Here is a 17,575-nt window from a genome sequence, read left to right as displayed (position 1 = left end):
ATAATAATAGAATCAAACAAAAATTCATTTTTGTTAACATTTTGTCATTAACAAAAGGCATATGTAAGAAAATTGCCTTAGACAGCAATAGAATCTGATCCTGCCCCTGCCCCCATCCCACACATAACCTGCCACCTCTAATCTTGCTTTTATTCTCTTTTTAAAGGTGGTTTGCATAGTTGGTTGTGCAGCTTCTCTTACGTTCCTCACATACGTGATTTCATTCATCTTTCGCAAGAGGAGAACAAATAATGCCTTTTGGTCTCTTAGTTTTTTTATTGTAAGTATCTTCATATATACAGATGCACATTTATATTAAAGTTTCTTAAAGTTTTTTTTTAATGCAAAATTAAGTATAAATACTTTACTTAGAAGAGAATGGAGTTACTTCTTTTGTACTTCCGTTATTGGATCAAGTTCATAGTTTCAGGTATTTTTTGTTCATTTTCTTTCTCTTATTTTCCACTGTTCTTTGACGACGTTGCTCTTTTACACGTCTGTTTCTTTGGAAAGAAACAAAATTTCTGTAGCAATCTTGGTGTGTCACAGCTGAAAGACTAGATCATTTGAGACAGTTCCTCATTTTACAGAGCTGGAAAAACTTAAAAGAATCAGATTTGTACCTTTCAACTCAGTGAAGTTTTCCTCCTGAATAATTCTATTTAAAAAGAGAGCACAATAGGTGACCAAGTTGACTAATAACATAATCAAGCAAATAAACATGGAAAAGTTTTAATATAAAAATAAATTTATTACTTTAGGTAATAACTCAGTTGTATCTTCTTCCCTATGCTTTTTTGTCATCTTGGGCAGATACCATAGCTTTCTGACCATTTCAGACATTAAAATAGTTTCATTTTGTTAATTAAGATGCACTTTAAGAACTAAAAATAAAAGGCTCGTCAAATCCAAATCATAACCTTCATCTCATAAGCAGTGTATTAATAAATGTCTTCCCACAACCCCATTTCAAGCATGCCCTTAGTCTGGCGACTAGCAGTGAGAAACAGAGGAAGATTCCCTTTCTCCTTTATATTATGCAGACAGGGTAGAGGGATTAGGGTAAACGAACCAGGTCTTACTTCTCCGGGCGATTCTATTTACCTTGGCTGGTGTTTGTAGGTAATAGCCAAAGGTTGGAATTAGTATAGACAGAGTGTCAGATACAACCAGTTGGAGAACTCAATATGCCAGCAGAAATCCTATAGGCTATTAAAGTGTTTCTTAGCCTCTAAGTCTCATCCCTGTGATACCTAATCATATTATTCCTTGGGTCAATTTTATAGGTGGTTTTGCTACAATGGTCCAAATATGTTATAACAAGGTAATTCCTCCTTAACAATTGAAATTAGTCCTTGATCTATTTGATTTTTTTTTCCTCATGTATCTACACATAAAGGTAGATTTGTTATAATAGTTTCATTCTTTAATTTAATCAAATTTGCTTTTTATGTTTTGAGATTATTTTATTGGATGCGTTCAAGTCTGAAATCATTATGTTGTGATGCTATTTATTCTAATAATGGTTTTTTGGTCATAAAGTCAAAAGTATCATATTAATATGAGTACACTAGATTACTTTTGTTTAGTATTTATTTAAACAAGAAAAAATATTTAAAAGAAATCTTTTTTACCATGTGTTTACTTTCAACCTTTCAGTGTCTTTATTCTTTAATATGTCCTGTAAACTGAATATAGTTGGATTTTATTTGTTGTTGTTTTTAATTTCAGTCTCATGATCTCTGCTTTTAATTAAATGAGTTTATTCTGAATGTTAATATACTTGAATTTGTTTATATCCTTTTACTTTGTGCTTTATGTGATTTCCCCTCTTTCTTGCCCTTGTAATTTTGTTTGATTGAATTTGTTTTCTTTTATTCCATATTTATCCTCTTCTGATTTGGAAGTCATAAACCATATTTTATTACTTTGGTGGTTACTCTTTGTATTAGTTTGCTGGGGCTGCTATAATAAAGTACCACAAATTGGGTGGGTTAAACAACGCAAATTTATTTTCTCGCAGTTCTGGAGATAGAAGCCTAGATCAAGGCATCTGCAGAGGTGTTTCTTCTGAGGCTTTTGTTCTTGGCTTGTAGATGGACATCATCTGCCAGTGTCTTCACATGGTTGTTTGTGTGTATCTATGTTTAAATTTCCTCTGCTTATAAGGACAGTAGTCATACTGGGTTAGGACCCACCCCAGTGACCTTCTTCTTGCTTTCTGGACTCTCCTGAGATGATATTACAAATAACTATTCTCAATCTCTTCTCCACATCTCTTAACATTTCATCAGAATCTTTCATGTCTTTGTCCTTGCTGCATTCTGGGAAATGCGTCAGCCTTTTCTTCCAATTCACTTGTTATTTTTTATTTTATTTTAATTAAGCTGTATATAAATTATCTTTAATCTTTGACTGATTTTTGAAATTTCACTTTTGTTTTCCAAAACTCTATTTGGTTCTATTTAAAATATGCACAGTTGTTTCTCACAGTCTTTTTTTACTTGCTTGTGTTTTTCATTCCACATTTGATTTCCTTATACATTATACATTTAATTGAAAATAATAATTTGTATTTGTTATTTGACAATTCTAATATCTAAAGTCTTCAGATACTCCTGATTCACACTTATTATGGCATGTTGCCTTGTATGTCTGATAATTTCTTTTATTAGTTGTTCCTATTTGGTTTGCCATTAAGTATGGAATTCCCAAGGCCCTAAATTGGGGGTTTTTATCCCAAAAGAATTTTCAGTTACTTTTGTAAGAAGTATAGTATAGAATCAACTTGGATTGCATAAGCCATTTTTAAAGTATCATGCTCTAATAGAGGATTTGCAAGGAACACCCATAAAGAAGGTTTTGGTTTGTTTCCCTGAAGGTATTTGCAGGGAAGGACAATAAGGAGAGCCTAAGTCTTAGCCTCCTTATCCCTGTGCTGGAATAGACATTTGTTTCCACGTTGATCAGATTTAGTGTTTACTTGTCCAAGTAATGGACCAGTAGTAGTTCAGCAGTCCAAGTCAGGTTTTGGGCTTTGTATTTGTCCTTGAAGAATTCCTCACTTTTCCCCCCCACGAGACTAGCAGTGCATTTAAAGGACATTTGTTAACTTCCCCAAATTTAATTGCATGGTGTGGATAAGGTCCATTAGGGTATCTATTCTTCCATATTTCTACATATAGAAGTCCACAACTGACTTGTAACACTGCAGTTTTATAAAGTAGTGAATGTAGACTCTAGTTTCTAGCAGATGAAAGAGTAAATATAGAATGGGGAAATGGAAACAGGAAGTATTTTACTATTCCTTAAAATGTATTGTTGCTTGCTAGAAGGAAGAGTTAATGGAAGGATTATTTTTATTTTTCTGATGGGTGAGACAAGAGAAATGGGCTAAATCATACAGTAAGATAATCGGGAATAAGAAGAAGGAAGTAGGGTGGTCAAAGATAAGTTCTTTCATTGCATTGTTAGATTTAGAAACTTTAACTTCAGTTTTCTATAGGAGTAAAGATATTTGGCTACATATTTTGTTTATGCAGTGCCTTTAATAATTATAAATGCCATGGGCAGTAAATCTTCAAGGAGAATCTAATACAGGGTTATAAAACAAGCTGATAAACCCTCCGATTATTTCAATTTATATTGTTTTTTTCCTTCAGAAAATATTTCTTGTGCTTGAGAAGGAAATGTTATTGATATGCTTTCTTAGACTGTTACCTGTTTCATATGTGGAAGTATTTTGTATCCAACACATTGTACATTGACTCGAAGTATGGACAGTTGACTCATGCCCTATCTTCTTGTAAAAGTATAGTGTTTAAGAGTTTGTGCTCTAGAGTAGACAACCCCAGGTTTGAATCCTTTTATTATTGCTGGTTTATCCATTCCAGAAGGTAGAAAATCTTTTAGATATTTATGTCAGACCTCATTGTAATCCTCCGTTTCAGTTGTAATGACAGTTGGATGAGTCCTAAAGAGGAAATCCTAACAATATTGCTGTATATGAGGTAGAAATTGAAAAATGAGAATATCTCCTAGGAAAACAGATTATGCATAGAAAATATCACAAAATATTAAATATGACTGAGAAAATTCTAATTCCTCGATTTTTTTCTCTCTAGATCTTATTCCTGGCCATCATCCTGCTAACAACTTTTTATAGACCCTATAATACAATTTTATGCATGATTTTAATGCCTTCCTGTACTTCAATTGGATTTTTCATGTTTGTGGTACGGGTAAGTAATATTAACTACTAGGCCTTGACCATGCATCCCATATATAAAATCTTTATCCAGTTTTGGAACAGATTCATTTTGTACATTTTAAAAATTATTTAATGTTTATAAATTCTGGAAATAAGATTTTAAAACTGCATCAAGTTGAAAGTTGTCAAATTCACTGAGACTAGTATTGATACCCATACGGAAGCAGGTAAATCCATTTAGAAATGAAGCAGGAACCCCACCTTGGTTTATAAATTCCAAGAGGGGGTTATGAGAGAGGACTAGAAATTTTCCATTGCTGTAAAATACACTCTCTCAGGGAGAATCAGTCTTACCATGAGTTAGAAAATTCCCATTTCAATTTTGATAACAGTCTGAAATTCTTACTATGCTTAAGTAAATGTTTTCCTAAAATATAGGACTGTACGGAAGATGTGACATACTTTGCTCTTGGACTGCACACCACTTAGTGTCAATAAATTGCTTTTGGAGTGTGTGATTGATTGGTAAAGGAAGCAAAGCGTGGTGTTACTAAGCACTTCCGGAGAAACCCAGCACTACTGAGAATTTGGGGGAACAGGTCACAAATCTCACCTACCTCACAGTACTATACTTTGTTACTCCCCCTAAAAAGAAACTTGTAAATCCCTATTACATAGAATTAGGAAAAAAAAAAAAGTGTTGGAGATTGTAACTGTGGAAGGATGTTAGCTCATCAGCAGACTTTAGTATCAGAAAACAAATCTTATCCCATTCATAGAACACTCCCTCATCCCCAGGAGCATCACATATAGTGGGGGCATATTTAATGTTTAAATTTTATAGTCGTAAAGCAGAGAAACTTTCATTTAACCCTTGTTTTTCTTCAACAGCTGTCCTTTATGTATATGGATAGCACCGAAAATCTGAGTGATGAAATAAGTACCTATGTGAAAATCATTTTCGCAATGGTCTTAATAGTAAGCAAAATTTTCTTGTTTAACATATATTGCATAGCATTCATAACCATGTGATATACTTGATCTTAGTCAAAGAATGGCAAATTTAAATATCCTAAAGTTACCTGCTCTTACTGTATTCTACATTCAAATATGATATTTTTTTATATGTTGGTAGGGAAGGGTCCTATTTCATTTCAGTCCTTAAAGGTACCCAGTTATCCCAGCATTATTTATTGAAAAGTCTGTGCTTTTCCCATTAAAACTTAGAGCTGCCTCTGTTCATTTATAAGATGCCCACATAGGCAGTGTCTGTTTCTGGGATAGCTATTCTACTTTCTTTGCTTCTGCCAAGTTCTTAGGGACACTACTAGTCTGACACAGCTTTAAATCACATTCCAGGCTTGATGTTTGGGCCATTTAGGGGATGTGAACTTGAGCTGCAAATCTGTGCAAAGGCTGGCTTCTATTTCTACTTTTACTCCCCATGGTGAGCACCCAAAACAACTATCTTAGAAACTCCTGGGTGTTCTTTTCACCCTGCATTAAGGATATAACTCTTGGAGGTCCGTGCTTTATTAGGGAAAAGATGGCTTATTCTATTCCTTGCTTGGGAAAAACTCTCTATACTTTCGTCTGTCTTCTGCTCCTGGACATGCCATGAAAATTGAGGTTTAGAGTTGCTTTGGTGCTTAGCCTCCCTCCTACGTTCACTTAGATTTGACTTAAAGTCCTTACTATCTTGTCAGTTTTCCTATGCTCCGAAAAAGTTAAAAAAATTTTTAAATCCAGGATTTTTATTTTTGTTTTGGTGGGCAGGTTGGTTTGGATAAACTTTTCCATTTGAGAAGTACTTTATAAGATTTTTTGGTCAAATTTATTAAAAAATGGTCAAATCTTCGGTGGCAAAAGTCAAATATTGCCCCCTAAGTTTGAATTCCACAATGATGCTAATTCTAATTGTCTTTGTTTGCCTTTAGCCATACCTTCAGAGTGTTGTTTTCCTGTTTGTTATAAGATGTCTGGAAGTAAAGTATGGGAAAAAAACAATGAGGAAAGATCCGGTTTTCAGGTTGGAAGAACATTAACATGAATATGATTTACCTATTTAATGTTTATGGCGGTACATTTAACATCTATTTATTAGGACAGATTTTCTCTCTAACCCTTGGCTAGGCCCACTGGACAGCATTATTCTGAAAAAGAACATACAGGATTAGATTGAATGCAGGGATACATAATTTCTAACTCACGAGTTTTACTAATATTAGGCAAGTTGAGTTTTTGTCCTGTGCACCTGTGTAAGCAGTAGGTAAGCACCAAAGCTTGTTTTCCTCCTGCTTTATGGCAAGTATAGGTCTTTGAGTAGAAGACACAGTAATGAACTGGTGTTCAGTATAAGTGTGTGAAATGTTTTGTAAAAGCGAGAGAAGCCAATTATGGAAATCATCTTTGATGAAATAGGATGGTTATCTGGAGGGCAGCAGACGAAAAAGACTGACTGATAAGTCTATATTTGAGAGAATTTAAAGGGCTAGTTGACAGAGAAGAAAAAGTTTTAAAGAGAAGCAATAGTCAAAAAGAATTTCAAGGGACTTGGCTACTGGAGGGATTATTGTTGTCACAGGGGATCTTGCAGATAATAAAGGAATCATTGTGTATTCTTTTAAAGCAAAGGATAATCATTTAATTATTGAGGCTTACATTCTCTTCATGGTACTTGTATAGCTAGAATTGCATTTTTATGTTCTTTTATTTTCTCTGTAGAATCTCTCCAAGAAGTAGGGAAACTCACCCAAATCCAGAAGAGCCAGAAGAAGAAGATGAAGATGTTCAAGTTGAAAGAGTGAAAACAGCAAATGCACTCACTACAAACTTGGATGAGGTGAAAACAAGTGACTAGACCCTTCATTGAGACACTGAGTTAGCTTGTCCTGTCGAGCTGATGAACTGTTGGTTTTTAGTTTGAAATTTTGCTTTTCTTTTTGTAATATTTTCATTGGTAGGTTCGTGGGTAGTCACATCATTATCTTATGAAATATTTATCCTGTCATCACTCCTTCAATTTTCTCTTCTTCACTTTTTCATAGATCTTACTCTCAGATCTTCCTTTGTCAGTGCTATTCAACAAGTTCTGTGATATTTTTATCAACTTTAACGAAATCCTACATCTTTTGCAAGAGTTGCAATTTCATTTTGCGTTATATTGAAATTGTAGTATCAGTGTCTGTAAATAGCATATGAGAAAGAGCAAATTAATTTACATTGGATGACAATCGATAAGAAATGAACTGGAAATGAAGTTCATGCAAAGGGCAAGGCAGATGCTCAGCATAATGGAAGGGAATGTATTTGATGAGGAATTAGTTTCATCAGTAGTTGATAAAGTTGTCTTTATTCATGAATATTCATTTGGATGTTTTATTTGAAAAAAGAGGCTGAACTACCACTGGCACAAAATCTAGTTAGATTCGTAGCCTCGGAAATGAAAGATGAAATACGAGTGCACAAAATAATCTGAAATCTAATGGGGAAAAGTCACACTTTCTCATGTTTTCCAGAAACCAGTCATAATGGCCAGCTGTTTACGCAAAGAATACGAAGAGAAAAAGAGTTGCTTTTCAAAAAGAAAGAAGAGAATAGCCATTCAGAATGTTTCCTTCTGTGTTAACAAAGGTTTGAATAATGTGCCTTTTATTAGACTGTTCCTTACTCTCTAGGTTTTGGACTACACGAAATAATTTTCCATCTTTTCAGATTTTTCATATATATTGGTTAACATGTAATTATAAAAATACTTGACATGTCAACAGAGAAACCTTGTCTACTTCAATATCCTGTCCCAATTCAAATGACAGAAAACCCAACTTAGATCAGGAAGACCAAAGTATTCTGTAAATCCAAAGACTTTCCATTAACATTGTAGTATAGAAAATTACAAAGGTACTTTTTGAAAATGTCATTTTGTTTCAAATTGTTACTGAGCTAAGTGATTTTAGGTTAGTCAACCTTTAAAGTACAAAGATTGATGGTGAGTCTTTCTTCCAGGTGAAGTTTTGGGATTGCTGGGACACAGTGGAGCTGGTAAAAGTACTTCTATTAAAATGATAACCGGAGACACAGAGCCAACTGCGGGAGTGGTAGGTAGCCCGTGAACCAAGCTCAGTGCCAGGGGAAGTCTCATTTCAAATATCACTAGCATCCTTATGTCATTCCTACCAGTAAAGGATTTGTTTTTTTAGTGAATAAATTGATGAAAGAAATTATAAAACATCTCATTTGATCCTCCCAAGGATTTTGTCTCAAAAACATTGTAGCTTAGTGGCCACTTTTCTGTCCTTTAGAGGTAGAAGGCTGATTAGAGTAAAAGCCAGATGTGAATCTGACTTTTATTGTTCTGTGTAGATGGTTTTAGGAGGCTGCGAAGCATCACTGAGGCAACAGGAAGAAGACATGGTCAAGTTGTTGGGGTACTGTCCTCAGGAGAACGCGCTGTGGCCCAGTCTGACAGTGAGAGAACACCTGGAGGTGTTTGCGGCCGTGAAAGGCCTGGGCAAGGAGGACGCTGCTGTTAGTGTTGCCAGGTACAGGGAGAAGCTTCACTCACACTTCATAGCTGGCGGAAGGGACGCGGACATGAGGAAAGGAGATCATAAACAGTGTCTTTAAATTATCATGCACATAAAATGATTGAAAATCTGAAGAAGAACCAAATCATAAGATTTAGTGTTTGTGACAGTGTTAATGATCCTTAAGTGTATTAGTTTCAGGTTGATAGTGTTAGGATTTTCTATGTTGATTTTAGATAGGGACACATGCCTCATGGAGAATCGGTGTTTTTGTCAGGTTGGTGGATGCGCTCAAGCTGCAGGACCCGCAGAGGCGTCCGGTGAAGGCCTTATCCGAGGGAATCAAGAGAAAGGTAGGCGCGGGGCTCGGTGTTACTCTGCGCAGCCCACAGATCGGGGCCGGACGCTCTGTTCCTCTCGTTCCAGCTGTGCTTCGCGCTGAGCATCCTCGGAAACCCGTCGGTGGTGCTGCTGGACGAGCCGTCCACCGGGATGGACCCCGAGGGGCAGCAGCAGATGTGGTGAGAAAAGTTATATAAAGTGTCAGAGTCAATAGTACGAGTCTGCAGTTAATTTTTTTTTTTAACATTTGCTCCATTCACTTTGAGACTCACATCCTCTTTATTTAATTCTGTGAAACTCAATATGGTATTCAGAATTCCTCAAGGAAGGAAAAGTAGACATTTTAAGAATCAAATGGACTCTTGAATGTATTTGACTGGGTTTTCTTTCTCTTACTCCTCTTCCCCTTCCTCTTTTTTCTTTTTCTATTTTACTTTCAGTTACTGGATATCTTACAATGTGGGATTTCTCTATACTTTTTTTTAAAACAAACATTATTTTACTATTTCCCAATCTTCTACTTTTCATTCTATGAAGTCAATTAATGTGGTAATATAATTACACAATGCAACAATTTTTATTCTTTCTCTCAAAAGAAACAAAAGCTTTTTATACCCTAATATAAAATTTTCTATTTAAGCTTTATACATATTCCTGTTGATCTATTTTTCCAAATTACTTTCTAAATGCAAACAACCCTTTAATTTATCTTTAGGCAGGCAATTCAGGCCATTGTTAAAAACACAGGGAGATGTGCCCTCCTGACCACCCATTACATGGCAGAGGCTGAGGCCGTGTGTGACCGTGTGGCCATCATGGTGTCTGGAAGGCTGAGGTGGGTGCCTTTCCAACAGCAGCAGTTGACCTGCAAATCCTCACAGAGAAAATTTCAGTTCACTGTGAACAGCTGATGCTCTTTGGTTCCTGGATCTATGATCAAACACCTTTCTCTGCATTTGCAATTGAGGAAGAAATTAAAAGACAAGTATTTTTTTCTTTCAACTCTTCTTTCTCTTCCCTGGACAAGGTGTATCGGTTCCATTCAACATCTGAAAAGCAAGTTTGGTAAAGATTATTTACTAGAAGTAAAATTGAAGGAACCCGCTCAGGCGAAGCCTCTCCACACAGAGATTCTGAAGCTTTTTCCACAGGCTGCTCGGCAGGAAAGGTGAAGGAAGTTTTTGGCTTGGGTGACAAGTATAATAGTTTTCCAGCACATATCATTTCGTCCTGTACTATTCTGGACAAGAAGAGAAACGGAGAACTGGCTTATTTATTATAAAACAAGATTTTGGGTATCACTAGGATGTATAGAAAAAAGATAGCAATTGTGTGTGTGTGCATGTGTGCTTAAGTGGTGGAATAGCTTAGAGGTTGAACAAAGTACAAACAAAACTTTTTTTAATAGACAATGTTTTCTTAATAGACAATGAAACTTATGTATCAACCTATAACATTTCACCAAATATAAAATTGCATGAAGAGCTCAATAACACAGACTTACATGCTTGAGAAAGATTGACTCTATTCTAAATTAGTTGATTCATAAATCATTTGATCCTCCCAAGGATTTTGTTATCCTTGCTTATAACTCACAGATGGCCAAACACAACATTTTCAAATTTGTGTTTGGTCATCTGTGAGTTATAAGCAAGGACAACAAAATCCAGGTGAATAGCAGAATGAGGTTGAATTTAAGTGAAAGACGTACAGGGGTTTCTTACATACTACTTCTAATCATTTTAAAAAATAATTGAGCCACTACTATGTCCTAGAGACTGTGTTGAGTAGTTCATAAATAGACAAAGTTGTTACGGTGCTTGCAGTCTTTTGGGGCCAAAAATATTAGACAAATGAAGATACGAATAAATGAGGAAATGACAGTAGGTTAGGACTTTAAAACTAAGCAGGGTTTGACCCACTCAAGAATGGGCATAAGAGCCACTCTTTATAAAACAGAATGTATAAAGAATTTAAGTCCAGAATGAACTTCATACATGACAAAGATGGAAAGAAACCTCATATGGCTGATGTGTTAAGAGACATCCAAGTGGAGATGCCAAAATAACAGAGACATGGGCCTGTTGCTCAGAGGAAGAGTGAAGGGTCGTCGAGAGATCCTTAAACAAAGCGGAACATTTCTACTATATGGGAGACCATTAAGCTAGAAGAATGAGTGTGGTCAACAAGGTAGATGGAAAGGAGAGAGGATTAAGACCGGACCCCAGGAGCTTTTAGTGTTAAGATTGGAGTGAGGAAGAAAAGCTGGTGGGGGAAACTATGAGCACCACATTGGCAGCCTTAATGACAAATATTAAAGTGTGCCTTGAGCAGTCTAGAACAATAGAATTTCTGTGATGATGGGAATGACTCTGTCTGTGCTGTCCAGTACAGCAGCCAATACCCACAGGTGGCTATGGAGCCCTACAAAATCAAAAATTGATTTTGAAATTTTATTTATTTTAGCTAATTTAAATAGCCACATGTATAATAGCCAACAGCTAATACTAAATAGAGCAAGTCTAGAAAGTCAGAAGGAAAATCGTAAAAGTGTGGTTGTCTCAGAAGCTGAGATGGGAAAGGAGGAAGGAAGGGAGGAGGAGGGAGAGAGAAAGAGATTTTTAAAGAGGATGCTTTGGAGATGTCTAAGAAGTAAGGACTAAAGCGTGTTCATGGATTGTGCAACATGGAGGTCATGGGTGAATTTATTTGGGGAGGGCAGAGCGGGAGGCCAAGAAATAATTTTTTTTTTTTAATAGCAGAGTGCAACAGGTTTTAATTCCTACAGGAGAGACTGAAAATTAAATGCAGAGGGGAAAATTTAATATACAAATTGATGTTCCAGGGAGCATGTTGAAGGATGTTGAAGGCTTTTGAGAGTAGGAAATAAAGCACCGTTAAGAAAGGCTGAGTGTGAAAGATTCTTTATCAGAACTATTTTTTTTCAGAATTTATTTTGAATATTGAATTAGGGACAACCAGATTTTTATTGTTACCAAATTTTTATGACTTAAAGAGAAGTAATTTGGCTCAGATTCATGCTTTATTAAGTTAAACTACTTACATTTTTATTTAAAGAAAAATTTGAAAAATTCTTTTGTTATTTTGACTATCTCCCCAATATTATACCACTGAAACATAGTGATAAATCTCACTCTTCCCTCCTCTCAGGTATTGCTCCATGATGGCATATAAATTACCCATGGCAGATGTTCACCCTCTGTCTCAGGCCTTTTTCAAATTAGAAAAAGGTAAGTACAGACATATTTAAAACTTTAGGTATTGTGCATATTTTCATGTGGAATACATACTATGTAATTTCAATAGAAAAATTATATCATCAGTCAAAACTTGGAAAATGTCCACTGGAATAGTCTTTAAAATCCTAGGTGAAATGGAGTGGTGGCCCTAGACATAGGTTTACTCCCCCTGATTCTTCCTCTCCTAATAAGGAAACCCAGCTGCAACTTGGTCAGAACACTGTCCCGATTCCACTGCATGGTAGTGGAGGATAATGATCAGCATGTGGCCCCAAGGAACGACCACGTTGAGTTTCTAGCATTTCCATATTTATCCAAGTCAGAGGCATGAGGAGCAGGACTGTGGAGCTAGTGACTATAGGCCCAAGAAGGTCAGAGAAGGAAAATCCAGAGGGATTTTCCCTCTAGATGAGACAAGTCAGGATCGGGGCGGGGCTTCTGAGCTGGTTCAGAGACACTGACTAGAGCTCACGCTGGATATTTATGGGGCCTTGACATATGGAAATGTGGGATTCATTAAAAGGGGATTAGTATAAAGTATACTCCTCCATAGGTTTATAAATATAGAATGTAGAATAAAGCAATACTCAACAGTTGGTCTTGAATCCAAAACATACATACATAAAGAATCAAAAAGTGAAATACTAAAATAGCACACAAGGAGCTCTTTAAAGAGAAAATTGACTGGTGATTTATACGCTCGTGCATTGCTGTCTTTCAGTTAGCCCTATCAGCACTCTTTAATTTATCCTTCAAGACAATTTTATTACTTGGACTATATCTTTAAGTAGCGCATGGATTTGAAGTTGCTATTTAAGTTGATGCTTTGAACACTTTTGTTGAAAAATTTGTAAGCCACTAATGTTAGTCCCTTTAAATGCAGTGAAACAGACCTTCGATCTGGAAGAATACAGCCTCTCTCAGGCTACCTTGGAACAGGTGAGTTTTTTTAAAAACCAGTGAGCACCATCTAGTTAACCTTTGTGTGAATTTCTCTGTGCATCTATCTCTCAGATAAAACAAACACCCTGATATTTTTGTTTCCTTATTTATTTTCTCCTACCTAGGTGTTCTTAGAACTCTCTAAAGAGCAGGAGATGGGAAATTTTGATGATGAAGTTGATACAACAGTTAAAGGGAAACTCCTCTCACAGGAAGAGCCTTAAAATCCTAAACCTCCTAACGTTAGATTTTTGGTCTTACTACATTGTTAGTTTCCATAATTCTAAAAGAATCTTCCGTATTACTGCAGTTAACAAAACAAAACATTCGGTAGTTTCAACACTCAATAATGGTTAAAGTTTTAAATGTTTTTTAAAAATTTTAAATGGAGGGGACAGGCAAAGATAGGGAAAGTTTGTAGATAAAATTAACATAATAAGACATTATATTAATCACTATAATATATGCCTATTTTGTGCATAATATTTAAAAAATCACATAATGTTAGACTAATTTTTTATTATCAATAAGGCTGAATGTTGAGTACATTTTACAAATAAAAGATCATAGGTTTTTTAACCTCAACTTCAACCTTATCTGCTATTTTTAAGCATTATTTACTGAGGTACCAATTTAATGTGACATTGACTGTAAGAAGAGCTAATAAGTTGATGAATGAAATTACACAGTATTATATAATATATACAATTAGATATTCTGATTATAAAATAAACTTGTGGACATACTGTAGAATTCTGTGGATGAAGATAATAGCAATCTGTTATAAAACACCACAGTAAATATTTCGTCCTCCCTAAATTCAATGTACTTTTTATGAGTACTTTTTCAAAGTTGATATCAGTAAGCATAGTAACTTTCTATATATTTTTTGCTTCACAGTTCATAAACATGTCCCATGTCATTAATGACACTTCCGGGTTACGTAATGGCTGCATTGCATTCCTTTGATATACTGTCATGGTTTTTACTTCAGCTTTTTACTGTAATCTGACATTTTTGTTATATGAAAGTTTATCTCATAAATAAACCTATGTTGAACTTCTCCTAAGTCGTCTTTATTATAGTCTTAAGGTAAGTAGTTTAGCTATCAACTGATGGCTCTCCCTGCCCTATGACGTCTAGATGACTTTGTTCTTTGACCAGTGGAAAACTTCCGTGCCCATCCCGAGCATCTGAAAACCCTCACGGGAACTTTTAATCTCATGTGCATTCCTGGCTCTGGCTTCCCTCGTCTGCTGAACTCTATTATCTGGTCTGTGGTTTGTGTCAGTTCCTTTACTTCCACCTTGACGTTGACTTAAAGGTAGGACTTGGCCCCGTCTTGACCTCCCAACAATGATTTCCACATGTAATTTGTAAAATTCCTAACTTGTAGGAATGCTTAAAATGTGTCTAAAAATTCAACACATATTTCATATGAAGTGAAGCCAAATATCATTTCATATACAGTACATGTTTTCTCATGAACAGAATTCTTGAGGACTAAGATGTTATCCGTAGTAGCCCTTGAAGTACTGGACAAAGTTATATAATAAGACCATCCGTGAACAGAAATGAAAATAAAATATCTAACATAGACAATTATTTCCTCATTAATTAATTATAAATTAATGTGTGTGGGGGGGCAGAGGTGAGGTGGGAGGATCTTAGAGATGGTGAGAGTTCGATGAGGGAGAAAGAAAGTCTACAGAGAATCCAAACTTACAATTAAAAAAATCTATAGTTAGTACTCCACTATTCAGGATTTAGATTCTTTGATTCTTTGATTTCTGATCGACTTGAGAACCTTTATGTGTTCACCACTCCATCCTGGGCCAAAAATTAGGAGCCAGCTGAAGAGTGAGATTGTTGAATCTTTCCCATATCCTTAGGTAAGGACAGAGGAACAAAGTCTGGGGGCTGATCTACCTCGGAAAACGAGGTCAAGTAGAAAGAACTGCTGTGATTGAAACTGGATGTGAGGGGCTATGGAGCATGGTGTCCTTGAGCAAGTCTTATTTCCTCTCCTCTCACCTAGCAGGAGGCCCACAACCGTGACAATCAGTCCCGGCTGAATTAACTCCTGTTGCCTGAATAATTATGTCCCTGGTCTCTGATGTTCTTGAATTATGTTTTATGAGTCATTAGGTAACCAAGAATTGACCATGTACTAACCATATAGCATCTGCTAGTTTTCTGGCTGCAAGGAGTAGACATTCAAAGTCAGGCTAGCTCCTTGTGTGGAGTCTTTAGAGTAAGGATGCACATGGTTATAAAAGAAACAAGAACCTAAGAACAGAGAAGGCTTTAGGGTTTACTTAGCCATTATCTTCTCTTGAAGCATGATCTGCAGCCATAATTGTAGGAAACCGAGCAGCAGCAGGTCTGGGATAGCTGCCTTGGTGCCCCTCTCTGGGTCTCTTCCTATCTTTATGCACTTTTGTGCTCTGCTGCTGTCCCTGCCACGACTGACGTCGCCTCCCTCTTCTCTGTAAGGCACTTTCTCTTCAACTGGTTGTATGCTTACTCATAGATTTTGCTCCTATAAAAGTTGGCTTTTTCCTGGCTCCATTGGCATCGTGGCGTACCTCTGTGTGTTCTTTTCACTTCAGTCAGTGCTGCTAACGCCATATTCTCTCCATCTGTTCTAGTTTAAATTCCTTAACAGAGGTCACCTCAGTTCACCTCCTTTTGCACAGAGCTTTCCCTTTGAAGACCCCTTAGTGGCCACCATCCCAGGCAATGAAATGAGCGTACTTGGGTTACGGTGCAATCAATTATAAATCAGAGAATGAAAGACACACTCTTTCCTACCCAAGGAACAGCCTATGAATTTTGCTTCTGGAAGGGGGCATGAGGAAGGTATTTACTCCCAGAAGGAGCTTTTGGGATGGCAGACATCATGGTTGGCACATCTTGCATATCCCTCTCCATGACTCTCGTGTTTCTGTGCCATGTCCTCTTTCCTATATGTGTCATTCCCATACTATTGCCACCTAACATGATCCGAGTATCCCATGTACAACTGAAGATCCTCTTACTCCTCCTTCTGCATTGATGGAGGAAACAGTTTCCAGCTACTGTGTTAAAAAGTACTGGCCTTTCTCTGTAATGTAATGTTCTGCAATAAAAGAACACAAATCAAACCATCACCCCCATTCTGTATATGGCAATATATAATGAAAAATAACTCATCTTCAGGAAAGCAAAATAAAATTTGCACTCATTGATTTCAAGAGCAGGCTAGAGTGAGATAACATCATATTATTAATTGCTATTTGGTCCAGAAAACAATATTGCCCATATTGTGTATATATGTATATGTATATAATCAAGTTGAAAACACTGATTACCCTAAGGAGAGGGGAATTAAAGGGAATTTTAGTTTTAAATGTAACGTTCTAATTTCTTAAAAAGGAAACTCCATGCATTAACTGCATAATTATAAACTATAAAGAAATGTATTTGTGATTTTATATAGGAGACATTTTCTATCCCTAGATTACCACACCTGGGGGCAATCAGTCCCCCTCCGCCATGTAGCATTTGGTGTTAAATGGTGATGTCTTTGGTTATCTTAAGTTGAAGGTGCTATTGGCATCTAATGGGTAGAGGCTAGGAATACTGCTAAACGTCCTACAATGTGCAGGACAGCTCCCTACAACAAAGAATTATCCAGTGCAAAATGTCAATGGTGCCCATATTAAGACACCCTGATTTCTATATGAGCACATCCTCTAAGCTCTGATTACTCAACATCTAGCATTTGAGATTGTCTCACATCCCTATTGTAGTTTCAGGGACTTAAAAAAATTTTTTTATAAGTCTTTGCTTCCAGGTCCTCAGAGCTCAGCCAGCAAAGAAAGTGAGCTTTAGGGTTTGCTTCATGTTTGTGATAGATTATCTTAATTGGTCAAAAAAAAAGCTCAGGAAAAAGTAATGCCTTCCACTTTCCACTAATGTTCTCATTCCTGTCAAACAGGGATTTGCCTTGACCAAGAAAAGATGCAGCAAGATTCTGTGATTTCTTCTGATGCAAATATTTGGCAATGGACACTGTCAGCTATTAGATAAAAGTACTTCCTTTAACATTTTTTTTAGCTGCTTTGAGTAGGGTATTTTGGACTTGGACTTCGTAATTTTCCTACTTCGGTAAATTAAAATCACCCAACTCTGCTCTGTTTCATTCTTTATACCCTTAAAATTGTTGCTTTGCAGTTGTTGCCCATAGCCCATCATCTTTGGCCACGTGGTATGACTACCAAGGAAACACAGATTTGGAGAAGGTAGAACGT

The 17,575-nt window shown here is 36.3% G+C and overlaps 1 protein-coding gene across 4 annotated transcripts in view; it reads left to right on the top strand.

Moving 5' to 3' along the window:
- The window catches only part of ABCA10 (ATP binding cassette subfamily A member 10), a 49,288-nt gene extending 34,945 nt beyond the window's left edge, over positions 1 to 14,343 (top strand). For all 4 annotated transcript variants that reach the window (XM_019732834.2, XM_074319574.1, XM_074319573.1 and 1 more), the window contains exons 25-39: positions 167 to 280; positions 4,125 to 4,241; positions 5,102 to 5,188; positions 6,148 to 6,239; positions 6,935 to 7,052; positions 7,729 to 7,843; positions 8,216 to 8,307; positions 8,573 to 8,751; positions 9,014 to 9,089; positions 9,163 to 9,257; positions 9,794 to 9,913; positions 10,106 to 10,246; positions 12,250 to 12,329; positions 13,222 to 13,277; positions 13,406 to 14,343. In XM_019732834.2, the coding sequence (XP_019588393.2) occupies positions 167 to 280; positions 4,125 to 4,241; positions 5,102 to 5,188; positions 6,148 to 6,239; positions 6,935 to 7,052; positions 7,729 to 7,843; positions 8,216 to 8,307; positions 8,573 to 8,751; positions 9,014 to 9,089; positions 9,163 to 9,257; positions 9,794 to 9,913; positions 10,106 to 10,246; positions 12,250 to 12,329; positions 13,222 to 13,277; positions 13,406 to 13,504 (1,581 nt within the window). In that variant the 3' untranslated portion in view covers positions 13,505 to 14,343. The remainder of the gene's footprint in view (positions 1 to 166; positions 281 to 4,124; positions 4,242 to 5,101; positions 5,189 to 6,147; positions 6,240 to 6,934; positions 7,053 to 7,728; positions 7,844 to 8,215; positions 8,308 to 8,572; positions 8,752 to 9,013; positions 9,090 to 9,162; positions 9,258 to 9,793; positions 9,914 to 10,105; positions 10,247 to 12,249; positions 12,330 to 13,221; positions 13,278 to 13,405) is intronic.
- The last annotated feature ends 3,232 nt before the right edge of the window (positions 14,344 to 17,575 follow it).

The sequence above is a fragment of the Rhinolophus sinicus genome, linkage group LG15 (genome assembly GCF_036562045.2).
Source record: "Rhinolophus sinicus isolate RSC01 linkage group LG15, ASM3656204v1, whole genome shotgun sequence".
NCBI classification, from domain to species: domain Eukaryota; kingdom Metazoa; phylum Chordata; class Mammalia; order Chiroptera; family Rhinolophidae; genus Rhinolophus; species Rhinolophus sinicus.
The sequence above is the reverse complement of the archived record's forward strand: the minus strand, read 5'-3'. Positions and strand labels throughout refer to the sequence as shown.